Source organism: Capricornis sumatraensis, chromosome 19 (genome assembly GCF_032405125.1).
Source record: "Capricornis sumatraensis isolate serow.1 chromosome 19, serow.2, whole genome shotgun sequence".
In the NCBI taxonomy this organism is placed as follows: Eukaryota; Metazoa; Chordata; class Mammalia; order Artiodactyla; family Bovidae; genus Capricornis; species Capricornis sumatraensis.
Genome location: NC_091087.1, coordinates 34,884,297 through 34,897,149, shown reverse-complemented (window position 1 = coordinate 34,897,149; position 12,853 = coordinate 34,884,297). Strand labels below are relative to the sequence as shown.

At 42.8% G+C, this 12,853-nt stretch overlaps 1 protein-coding gene across 1 annotated transcript in view; it reads left to right on the top strand.

Moving 5' to 3' along the window:
- Window positions 1-12,853, top strand: part of TRPM1 (transient receptor potential cation channel subfamily M member 1) — a 76,992-nt gene that overhangs the window by 48,005 nt on the left and 16,134 nt on the right. Inside the window, exons 19-24 of the mRNA XM_068990963.1 lie at window positions 1,825-1,947; window positions 2,365-2,496; window positions 5,311-5,439; window positions 8,847-9,098; window positions 10,582-10,756; window positions 12,322-12,342. Of these exons, the coding sequence (XP_068847064.1) occupies window positions 1,825-1,947; window positions 2,365-2,496; window positions 5,311-5,439; window positions 8,847-9,098; window positions 10,582-10,756; window positions 12,322-12,342 (832 nt within the window). The remainder of the gene's footprint in view (window positions 1-1,824; window positions 1,948-2,364; window positions 2,497-5,310; window positions 5,440-8,846; window positions 9,099-10,581; window positions 10,757-12,321; window positions 12,343-12,853) is intronic.

Genomic DNA, 12,853 nt, shown 5'->3' with positions numbered 1-12,853 from the left:
TTGGCCACACTGCACATGGGATCTTAGTTCCCTGACCAGGGATCAAACCACTGGACTACCTGAAAGTCTCTGAATATCTCTTGTGAGTGAAATTGAACCCATTTGCTGTAAATACAAATGTCCCTAAGTTCACTGCTTTTCCCATTTTTTTGCTGGGTTGTTAGAAATTTCCTTCTTGAAGTCTAGGAGATCTTTCCTAATTAGAAAGATTCGTCCTTTGCCTGTGTCAAGAGCTGCAAGTATATTTTCCCATGAGTTGTTTTTTTTTTTTTCTACTGTGGTTATGATATGTGTTTTTGCTGTGCAGAAGTTTGTGATTTAAGTATGAAATCTGTTGATCTTTGCTTTGATTGTGTCTTGATTTGGGAGCATCATTAGAAAGGCTTTCTCCTCCATTTATGAAAGAATTCTCATGTGATGATTCTTAGTTGTTTAATTGTCTCTCTATGCATCCCCCTCCCCTATTTTCTTTCATGAAATTATTGAGCTAGACAGTTATTCTAGTGATTGTGTGAGATATGGATTCAACTTATTTATTTTATAGATGATCACACAGATTCTCAATACCATGCATTAAATAGTCATCTTTACTCCTCCCATTGGATGTGGTGTTTGTCTCACAAGTAATGACTTTTGTGTATTTGAATCTTTTTCTGGATCCTTCCATTCTGCTCCATTGTTTGGTCTCTTCATATACCTGTACTACACTGTTTTAATTATTAGTGTTTTATAATATAATTTTTAGTATATGATAGAAATAGCCCCTTTGTGTTGTTCTTAATAATGGATGGCTGAGGGGAAAGTTTTTTAAAAAATTAGGACTTAACATTGGAAACAGCTCAGTATTGGAGGTACACAGCACAACACTGATAAAAATGGCAAGAGTGGCACTTCCTTGGTAGTCCATTTGTCAAAACTCCACTGTTCCAATACAGGGGCTAGGGGTTCGATCCCTGGCCAGAGAACTAAAAACCCACATGCTGCCCAGCATGGCTAAAAAATTAAAAAACAAAAACAGAAACGTGTTTTTTTTTTAAAAAAATGACAGAGGTCTCCATCTATAGGTTAGGCCATCCTTTTGCTGTCTAGGCTGAGCCCATGTTAAGTTCTTCTTTCTTGTTTTCCTAGAAGAACAAAACCAATTTATTTATTTTATAGAATCAACACACATGATTGAGTATGAGGACTGGTAAATCAGAATCTGTAATACAGAAATCAGGATTTCTATATTACATTCTTGAGGCAGAATTCCTACTTCTTCAGAAAAACTTTGAGTTTTTTTCTTCTTTTTTTGTTTTTTATGTTTTTTATTATTGTGATAAAAGTCACATAATATAAAACATACTATTTTAGCCTTATCTAACTATACAGCTCAATGGCACTAAGTACATCCACAAATCCGTCTTTGAGGTGTCACATTCGTCTTCCAACTCTTGGCCCATATATTCACATTTACATCTAAGTTATTTCTATTTAAAATATTTTGGTCTAATTAATTAATTTTTACTTACTATATTTTACTTTTAAAAATTACCTGCTTTGAAACTCAACGTAAGATCTTCACTTTTTAAGTTAGGATTCCACACCATCCTGCTTGCTGTTCATCTTGAACTATGTGCTGGTTGTTCACATTTCTCAGTGTCTGCAGTTCTATCCATGTACCAAACCGAATAAGTCACAGACCATCAGAGCAGAGACAGACCCACTCCAGGGCTGCTAGCTTACTGAGGAATGCTGACGCTCATCATTTAAAATTTTACCTATACTGGGAAAACTTTCAAGAGTTCTCATAGCTTAAAAATCCACTTTTCTCAACACACCTAGGTTATCATGGGGATTCTTCTCCCTCCAACCATCTTGTTTTTGGACTTTCGTACCTATGATGACTTCTCCTATCAGACATCCAAGGAAAATGAGGACGGCAAAGAAAAAGAAGAGGAGAATATGGTCAGTGATGCCCCCGACCATCAACCCTCATCTTCAAAATGATTGTTATTTCTCTTGCCGTGAATTTAGACACTGCAGGAACACAGAACATTTGAGGTTGAACATCATTAATGTATTTATTTGTTTTCCTTATACCTTCATTGGTGAAATGTCTATTCAAATCTTTTACTCCTTTTCTTTTTTTAATTTATTTTTTATTGAAGGATAATTGCTTTACAGAATTTTGTTGTCTTCTGTCATTAGCCATTGGAAAAATTCAGTTGTTAATAAATCACAATAATATGTCAAAAGAAAAAGAATACAGAACACTTTTATAATCCTTGATTTGGGAAGGTGCCTGTCTGTTGACTGTGAGGCTAGGGTCCCAGGAGTTTCCCATCTGGCAGCCTCTTGCCATGTGCTCTGCTCTGTTTTCAGGATGCAAATGCAGATGTCAGCTCCAGAAAGGGGGACGAGGAGAACGAACACAAAAAGCAACGAAGTGTCCCCATTGGGACCAAGATCTGTGAATTCTACAACGCCCCCATCGTCAAGTTCTGGTTTTACACAGTAAGGCCTCCCTTAGCATGTTTTAGATGTGTGAGAATCAAGAAGAATGATTCTTCTTCTTCAAAAAAGTGCTTTTAAAAAAAAAATCAATGGATTAAGATGAATTATGCAAATAGAAGTGAGACTAATTCAGATCCTCAATTAAATTATATAACATCCCTTAAATGCAGAATCTAAAAAGAAATGATACAAGTGAACTTACTGACAAAACAGAAAGAGATCCACAGACTTAAAAAACTGACTTATGGTTACCAGAGTGGGAGGATGGGGGTAAGGGATAGTTTGGGATGGACATATACACACTGCTATATTTAAAATGAATAACCAACAAAGACCTACTGTATAGCACAGGAAAAATTCTGCTCAATTTTACATGGCAGCCTGGATGGAAGGGGAGTTTGGAGGAGCATGGATACATGTATATATATGGCCAAGTCCCTTTGATGTCTACCTGAAACTATCACAACATTATTAATCAGCTACACTCCAATGTAAAATAAAAAGTTAAAAAAATCAGTGGATTAAAATGAATTATGCACATGAAGTAGGACTAACTCAGATCTTCAACTAAAATTGGACCTAGATAGATAATATTTATATACAGGAATGTGATCATTCTAGACTAAATATACCATTTCATAAAGCCAAATAATCATATTCTATTTCCTTAAGAAGAAGGATTTTCAAATGTCTTATAGTAATACACACTTAGGAAAATATAGTTCTAGTCCAACAATAAACAAAGATGACTCATATTGAGACAGCAAGTTCACGGATGCTATTTTTCAGAAGACTGATGGGATCACTCAGAGTAGAGTTGAATCCAAAGCATGAAGTCCTGTATTTGAGGAATGAATCAAGACCTCCAAACTGTGGCCACATACTCTCATACAGCCCTATCTGTGGCCACTGTCTGGATTGCTCTAGGAGGGCACTGCACCTGAAGCAAGAATTGTCCAGTCTTACACATGCAGATGGGCAGAAGTGGGGCAAAGAGACTGGAGCAGTTTGGAAGGTTCTGAAGGAAACTGGGCTGGTTGTGGGTGGTCCCAGCAGGGGTGGTGGGCACACTGTGCCTCCTGAAATCACTGCAGTCTTCAGGAGGGTTGTGAAGCCCCAGGTACCAGGGCACAGCCCATCTCAGGCAGATCCTGGCCATTAGTGGTTCCATTAGTGACTGGGCATGAGCAGGTGATGGAAAGTGAGGAGCCAGGTCCAAGGCCATGGACAGGGCGATGGATGTGGGTAGGCAGAAGGTGGAGGCGGAGCTCCGGGGCACAGCACCCTCAGGGCTACATGGGGACCCAGGCCAGTGAGAGCCTGGACACCCGACCTCTTGGCAGCCACACCTGAAGCCACAGCTGTCCATCTGTTCTGGTCAGAACCAGCTGAGGCCCAGGTGGTTCTGAGCCCAGGCCCAGAACCTGAGCTCAAGTGGATAAAGAGGGTGGAGCCAAGAGGCTGACAAGCCTTGGGTGTCTCCCCAGGGCCTCTAAATGCAGCCTGCAGATGTAGGGGAGGGAGGTCGCATGCTTTTACAGCTCAGGAGATGCAGCTTCAATTCCTGGGCTGGGAAGAGCCCCTGGAAAAGGAAATGGCAACCCACTCTAGTATTCTTCTCCTGGAGAATCTCATGGGCAGAAGAGCCTGCAAGGCTAGAGTCCATGAGGTTGCAAAGAGGTGAACACAACTGACATGACTGAGCACAAGGGGTTCCCAATGCAACCCAACTTTGAGAACTCTCGCTCTAACCTCCTGCAAAGACTAGACATGGGATGCTGCCTGTATCCTGATTAAAAAAAAAACAATCAGGAAGGGGCCATTAAAAAAAAAAAGACTGGGAATCACAAATGATCAGTTGCTAGCACACACCTTACCCACACCACCAAAACTTTAGAAGGGGCCTGGACCAGAGGGGTAGGGGCTAGAGCTGAAGATTCTTCATCTTTGGAGTGAATCAACCTCACTCATCTTCAGATCACCTTCCTCAACCTCATACCTCACTCCTGTATCACTCAGCTCTACATGCCTCAAAGATAGGGACCCTGTTGTGGGTGCAGCACACCACAGACATATGGATGCTAATTAAGGGGCCTCAGGACTGCTGGGCGGGCTGGGCAGATTCCCCATTGTTACCCTCCCCACTTTTGAAACTCCCCTGTCCATCAGCAGTGGGAAGATTGAAGAAGGAAGTTAGCAATGCAGGGAGGAGTCAGTAACATTTTCCAATTTCCAGGAATGTAGAAGGCATACCAGTATACTACTCAGTGTTTCTCTATTTATCATAATTTTGTGCAACTTCATAATTTCCCCATGAAGCTGATGTGCATGCATGTGTACGTGTATGACTCTTTGTGACCCTTCGGACTGTAGCCCACCAGGCTCCTCTGTCCATGGGATTTCCTAGAGAAGAATACTGGAGTGGGTTGCCATTTCCTCTTCCAGCAGATCTTCCCGACCCAGGGATCAAACATGAGTCTCCTGCATCTCTTGCATTGGCAAGCAGATTTTTTACTGCTGAGCCATAAGGGAAGTCCCATGAAGCTGACACTAGCAACAGATACACTTTCATTTAGAGAATGGACTTTCAGTGTGCATATTATGCTAAAGTACAAAATGCCTCCCAACCTGCCTCAAGGTTCTCTTACTGCACCTGTGATGTGAGTAGAAGGTTTCCTCTAATAGACTCAGTGCACCTAAAAATGGAAATTTGTTTTAGAAGATTTGTCCCCCTGTAAACAGGGTTTCAGAGCTTTTCCGGGCTCTGATTCCCACCCCCTACCCCAGACACTGCTGTCGATCTCTGTCTTTCAGATATCCTACCTGGGGTACCTACTGCTGTTCAACTACGTCATCCTGGTGCGTATGGAGCGCTGGCCCTGCCTCCAGGAGTGGATCGTCATCTCCTACATCCTGAGCCTGGCCTTGGAGAAGATTCGGGAGGTGATGCTCTGAAGACCTGTCCCAGCCCCACTCACCAATGACTTCAATTCAGATGTAGATTCTTTATTTATTTATTTAAATTCTTTTCAGCCACAAGGCATGCAGGATCTTAGTTACCCGGCAGGGATTGAACCTGTGCCCCCTACAATGAAAATACAGTTTCCTAACTGCTGGATCACCAGAGAAATCCTCATAAGTTGCTTCTTATTGCAAAAATGAGTCATGTAAATCCCAAGTGCCCTGGATGTTTCCTTTCCAGGTGTCACAATCCCAAACTGATTCTGTTCCCTCGCAGATTTATATCCTTCTGTTTCAAACTGAAACTGAACTTGGAAATCAGAACACAAAGCAGAGTAGGTGGTATTTAGTGATAAAAAAAACAAGTCTCAGGGCCCGTAAAAGCAGCAGGAATTCTGCCAGGTACCTAAGATAAACCCATGACTCCAACTGGGTACAAATTGGGGCTCCATTTTCTGGGAGTTGAACGCAGACAGGGAGATGTAGGAGACAACATTTTTCTTGTAACTTAGGACTTCGAACCACCCTGTACTAGCTGGGTCTTCCTCCATCTGAGGTGGGGATTTTTGTGCAAGTGGTTTATTAAAGGAGAGCTTCCAGGAGAGCGGGGCGAAGGAGCAGGGTGGTCAGCCTGAGGGAAGTGTGGCTTCAGTGCAATCTGTCCCTGGCCTCATTGGCAGGGGACTCTGAGTGTATTCAGTACTGTAGAGTCTGTTCCATCTTGACCAAAGGGACCTGAGTTTCATACCCACATGAATCAGCCAGCGGGGCCTCTGGGTAAGGGCTCCCATTGCCCAAGTGGGAGGGAACAGTGGCCCTTGCAGCAGGTGGGGGCTGGGCACCCCCACCCAGAGGAAGCCTCCAGCACCTCTGGGTAGGCTTCCAGCACATCTGCTGCAAACACAGGAAACAAGGTTTTCAATGAAGTGTTGAAAAAGGACACCAGTTCATGCACGACTTATATCACGGGGACTTGAAACTCACATATCTGAGAGGGCAGTCTTTGCAGGTGGCAGAAAAAGTGTGGGCCAGGTCCTTTTCTTTCTAATATCACCTATATAATGAGGTTTCAGCTCATTATATCAGCTTATAAAGGGAAAGCTTACATCCAAGGAAATGGCAATCCACTCCAGTATTCTTGCCTGGGAAATTCCATGGACAGAGGAGCCTGGCAGGCTACAGTCCATGGGGTTGCAAAGAGTTGGGCACAACTGCAAGACTAAATAGCAACAACAAAGGTCCGCCTAGTCAAGGCTATGGTTTTTCCAGTGGTCATGTATGGATGTGAGAGTTGGACTGTGAAGAAAGGGGAGCGCCAAAGAATTGATGCTTTTGAACTGTGGCATTGGAGAAGACTCTTGAGAGTCCCTTGGACTGCAAGGAGATCCAACTAGTCCATTCTAAAGGAGATCAGGCCTGGGTCTTCTTTCGAAGGAATGATGCTAAAGCTGAAACTCCAGTACTTTGGCCACCTCATGAGAAGAGTTGACTCATGGGAAAAGACTCTGATGCTGGGAGGGATTGGGGGCAGGAGGAGAAGGGGATGACAGAGGATGAGATGGATGGATGGCATCACTGACTTGATGGACATGAGTTTGAGTGAACTCCAGGAGTTGGTGATGGACAGGGAGGCCTGGCGTGCTGCGACTCATGGGGTCACAAAGAGTCGGACACGACTGAGTGACTGAACTGAACTGAACCCAAGAAGAAATGAACTTGAGATAACACACAGCAGAATTTCGTATTCTTTCTCCCACTGAAAGAGAAGCAGTATTATTTATTTGGCAATATATTTTTTGTATTGACCCTTTCACTGAACTGAAAAATTATTACTGGCAACTTCTTCCCAGGAGAGCTAATTACATGCTGTCAGTCTGATGTCAGCCCCAAATGAAAAGTGCCAGGTCTAAAATGTTACAACCCATCTCCTACACTTCTTTCTTTTCTACCTGGGCTCATTCAAACTCTGTGCATGCTACAACAGGGACTTCCCAAGTGGCCTGCGTGCCATCTCTAGTGCTACTGTGAGCTCACTGAGCACCAGCCCTATGCTAAGACATTGTTCTTTACCGCAAAGAGCCCATTGTCCTTGCCCCCCACCCTCAGTTATAGGAAAGAGGGCAGCAGGCATAAGTTAGAGTGCATGAGTTTTCAAACTAGTGAATGCCTTCTGAGTTGGCTTATGAATAGCTACCACTCCATTCCACCCCTGGGGTCCCCAGGACCTATCAAGAAACTCCATAGCTAAAGGGGCACCACCTTTAAAGACCCCACCCTGCTGCACACCATAGCTACATCTATGTTTGCTTTGTGTGTGCCCCTGCATGCTGCTTGTTAAATATTTCCAGTTCTACTCTGAGGAGAGACATCACTTTGCCGACAAAGATGTGAGTGTGTGTTAGTCACTCAGTCATGTCCAACTCTTTATGACCCCATGGACTGTAGCCTACCAGGCTCCCCTGTCCATGGAATTCTCCAGGCAACCGTCCTAGAGTGGGTTGCCATTCCTTTCTCCAAGAGATCTTCCCAACCCAGGGATTGAACCTGGGTCTCCTGCATTGCAGGCATAGTCTTTACCCTTTGGGCCACTAGGAAAGCCTCTGAGAAAGTGTTCTTTTAAGCTGTGGTAACTTTGAAAGGGTAAGATCTCAAGCAGGAGAAAATGAAGCTCAGCTTTCCCCTGAATTCTCATCTCCGAGTTACAAAGGAATTTGGGCTGATTTACCCGTCCTATCCCAGTCCCTCCATCTCCTGTGGGTGGATGCCCCTCTGTGGGACCACATAGGTTTATCTCTGCTCTGGGGTTTTCTTCCTGGACCAACTCTGGAACATGGGCTCACCGGCACGTGTCCAGAAAATTGGAAAAGGGGTCAAAAGGCAGCTGCTTTTGTTATGGCCAGAGGGACATAACTCAGAAGGCATTTCCTGAGAGTTTGTGAAACTAGGAATCTAAAGGCGTCTTGTGGAATTTCCCTTTCTAGATATTTTATCTGCCTAAGAAGATGAGTACTTAGAAATCTCGAGCAGGAAGGGGGACCAGATGCCCTGGAATGCTGCTGTGCTGTGCTTAGGTGCTCAGTCATGTCTGACTCTTTGTGACCCCATGGACTGTAGCCCACCAGGCTCTTCTGTCTGTGGGATTTTCCAGGCAAGACTACTGGAGCAGATTGCCATGCCCTCCTCCAGGGGATCTTCCCAACCCAGGGATCGAACCCAGTTTGCCCACATTGCAGGCAGATTCTTTACTGTCTGAGCCACTGCGGTTCAGGGGAAGCCCCTGGAATGCTGCTCCAGCCCTCCATACCCAGGATTCTAAGGTTAAGCTTCCAAAACCACTCTCCCTGTTTTTTTTTTTTTTTTTGTTGTTGTTGTTTGGCATTTCTTTTCAGATCCTCATGTCAGAACCGGGTAAACTAAGCCAGAAAATAAAAGTTTGGCTGCAGGAGTATTGGAATATCACAGACCTCGTGGCCATTTCCATGTTCATGATTGGAGCCATCCTTCGCCTCCAGAAGCAGCCTTACATGGGCTACGGCCGCGTGATCTACTGTGTGGACATCATCTTCTGGTACATCCGTGTCCTGGACATCTTTGGTGTCAACAAGTACCTGGGACCCTACGTGATGATGATCGGAAAGATGGTTAGTGCTGATGGCCCATGAGGAACTGCAAGCACAAGGCTGTTGGTTAGGACCTGGGGTCAGGCCTCAGGCGTGACTCTGTGACGTTTCATTTGATCTTTCCCCAGCAATTGGTTTCTTACAGGAAATGTTCTTTGCTTTAAGCTCTTCTACATATTGATCACTTAATTAAATCCAGTTGACAAACAAGAGTTAAGGGCCTACTGTATGTGTATGTATTTCTGTCGATAACCCAATGGTTAATCTCCTAACATGTTGTAGAAGCCAGAGACAAACAGGTGGGTGCAGTCACTCCTCCACCGCAACTCCAGACAGTTTTCAGATCACACACTCTAGACTGGAGTAACATATAACTTGCTCAGTGCTCAGTCAGTCCTGGTTGACTGCAATCCCATGGACTGTAGCCTGCCAGGCTCCTCTGTCTGTGGAATTTTCCAGGCAAGAATACTAGAGTGGGTGGCCATTTCCTTCTCCAGGGTATCTTCTTAACCCAGGGATTGAATCTGCATCTCCTGCATTCCATATCTCCTGCGTTGTAGGCAGATTCCTCACTGAGTGGACACAGGCAATGCAGGGGATGAAGTCAAGACAAATCCATGGCAACATTTATCCAGAAGAGGCTATAGAATATGCAACTAAGAATGAACCATCCTTACATCACTTAAAATAGTCTCAGGGTTAGGACTGGTCCTAAAAGACAGGACATCTTTCAAGCTTAGGAATCACTCTTTGTATGGCAAGTGGTTTTGAGGGAAGGAACATATAGTCTAGGTGATCCCAGTCAGGGCTCTCATATTCAGGGATGTTCAAAATTAAGAATTACACAAGGCCAGTATCCATAGCAACCAGAGCATTACTCACTGTAACGACTCACCGTTTGTATAATGAACGAACATTAGTATACACTCTCAACTCACCATCTTATACCCCCTTAGACATCTCCTCTTCTTACCCCTGAGTTTCCCTTACAAATTCCTGTTTTCCCATAATGGTTCTCTTTCTCTACTTGCAGTCGTAGTTACTAGAGGAATTTGTTATGGGTAACAAGAGAGGAGGGGCTTCACTGGTGGCTCAGATGGTAGAGAAGCCACCTGCAATGCTAGAGACCTGAGTTTGATCCCTGTGTGTTGGGAAGATCCCCTGGAGAAGGGAATGACTACCCATTCAAGTATTCTTGCCTGGAGGATTCCAAGAACAGAGAAGCCTGGTGGGGTACAGTCTATGGGGTTGCAAAGAGTCAGACATGACTGAGCAACTAACACATACACAAGAGAGGAGAAGAAAGATTGAGAGCAGGAGATGGGAGTGGCAATGTTCTAGAATAAGGTGTATGTGTTGCATGGAATACAAGAACTAGTAGCCCATGGATGGCAGGGAGAGGGGGAAAGAAGCTTCCTCCATCCTAATTAAGCACTCATGAAGTCTCTGAGGGGAGCACACAGTAATGAACCAGGTGGACTTGGCCCATTTCCTCTCTCCTCAGATGATTGACATGCTGTATTTCGTGGTCATCATGCTAGTGGTGCTGATGAGTTTTGGAGTAGCCCGTCAAGCCATCTTGCATCCAGATGAGGAACCTTCTTGGAAACTGGCCCGGAACATCTTCTACATGCCCTACTGGATGATCTACGGGGAGGTGTTTGCAGACCAGATAGACCGTAAGAATAGAATTCATAGTAAGATTCTGTTCCCTGCTTCCTGAGGCAGATGATCAGTTCCAAATTAATGGAAGAACCTGTGTTAATTTGGGAGTAAAGTATTTTTTATTCTGTCATAGGCATCCAATTATTTTATGAAGAAATCAGTACAGATTATGAAACACAGATTTTTTGAGACGCCAATCTTCTACTCTGAGAACCATTCCCTGGAATTCTGAGTCTCACATCCCTTGAGCACATTCTACACATGAATGTGGTCCCAATGCCAACATCCTAATTTTTCTTCAACCTAAATTTCTTTCTGCCCCAAGATAGAGCTCATGGTGTTATTTCAGCCAAATGGGACAGTGAGCATGAAGGTGACTAGTGCCTTGTGTCATCCTGTTCAGGCTTCACAGTTCCTTTTCCATGTAGCTGTGAATCTCCTCCTCACTCCTGAGGTGCTATTTTTGTAATATCAACAGTAATATGGATGTTAGCAGAGGAGATGAGCTGCAATCTTACATGGATTTCTGGGGAATGCAGGCCCCAGCTCTGCCCAAGCTGAATTGGTAGTGTCTCTTGTGTTATAGGGAAGTGAAGTTCAAATGAGCTTACATGATTTCACCTGGACAGTTACTACATTATCAGTGAACAAGTAGCTTCAGACCCATATTCATATTCACACTGCATATTTCGATTTGCATATTGTGTTCTGTCAAAAAGCGCCAGGTACAGTACCATGGCTACTACTTCCAGTAGAAGCAGAAGCTTCTGTAGACTAGAAGGTTTTGAATATCCTTGCGTTGTAGGAGATGCAGGGTTCTTCAGTGTATCTTCACTAGGTGAGACTGATAACCAGTTCACACAAATGCCTTCCACCTACTGCATTTCGTCATGTGATTCAGACCACATTTTTATCATGATTATCTCAGAGTCAATTAGTGGATGTGTTTGTAGCTTGGTAAACCAGAACATAAAAATCTAATTTGGTTTCAAAAGAATATTAGCTTCAGTAAACATACATAAATGTGGAAAAAGTCCCTGGATCTAGACATAAGTTGTAATATTTTTTAATTAAATTGGGTAAAAACAGAAAATGAAGAGGCAAACTTGAGGCTATTTTCAGTAACAGTGGGAAATGTAGATTTTCAATTCTTGATCTGATTACTTCATAGTAATTTTGTATTTATTTGTGCTGATGAGGTATTTGGGTTGGCATACAGGGGATGTTTGATTGGTCAACCTACACATTAAAATGATCATCTGTCAGTAGCCTCATGTCTTTTTCACAGTCTTTTTAACTAGTGAGCTTTAGCTATTGCTTATGACATCATAAAATAAATATTCATGAAATATATATACATATATTTCCTAGAACTAATAATGTGCACAATTCTCCTAAGTAGATCACTGTTTCCAAGTGTGAATGTGTAATTCCCTTGAATACTTTGCATTTCTTGACAACAAAACAGTTCTTATATTACTCATCATTTGTTTGACATTTCTCTCAACTGTCTTATTTTCTTTTCTTCCTTCCTGTCAAAACTAAAAAAATAAAATGCTGCTATCCAATCACTCTATAGTCTACGCCATGGAAATTAATCGTAAGTTTACACATAATTGATGACTCTAGTCTATGGAATGTGTGTATTAATTAAAGTCTCTTCCTCAGCTAATTACCCAGAGTTGTATGCTGGTTTCAAATACTTGTTTTCTGGTATCAGTGCTTTTTTAAAATAGGAAGTGAAAAATAAGTAGACTGTGAATTCATGGATATTACTTCATTAATGACTCTTAGGATCATTCTATCTTTTTCTTCAGAAAATCAGTCCCATAGGATCAAAGTAGCATTTCATATAAGCAGAGAGAAAAAAGATTGTTTTTCAGAGCACAGAATAGTCAATTAATGAATTTGAGCCTAGAGAGGATACTTACCTCCTACCTCATAATAAAATCATTTTCAAAGTTAATGATCAAGAAGACAACGTAAGTTAATATTACATAATTAGAAGACCCAATCACTTTCTAATGGTTAACAGTGAAAAAAAAAAACCATAAAGACAGATGTGTCTGCTTAAAGATGAAGAACACATTTTTTCATCATATATTTTCACT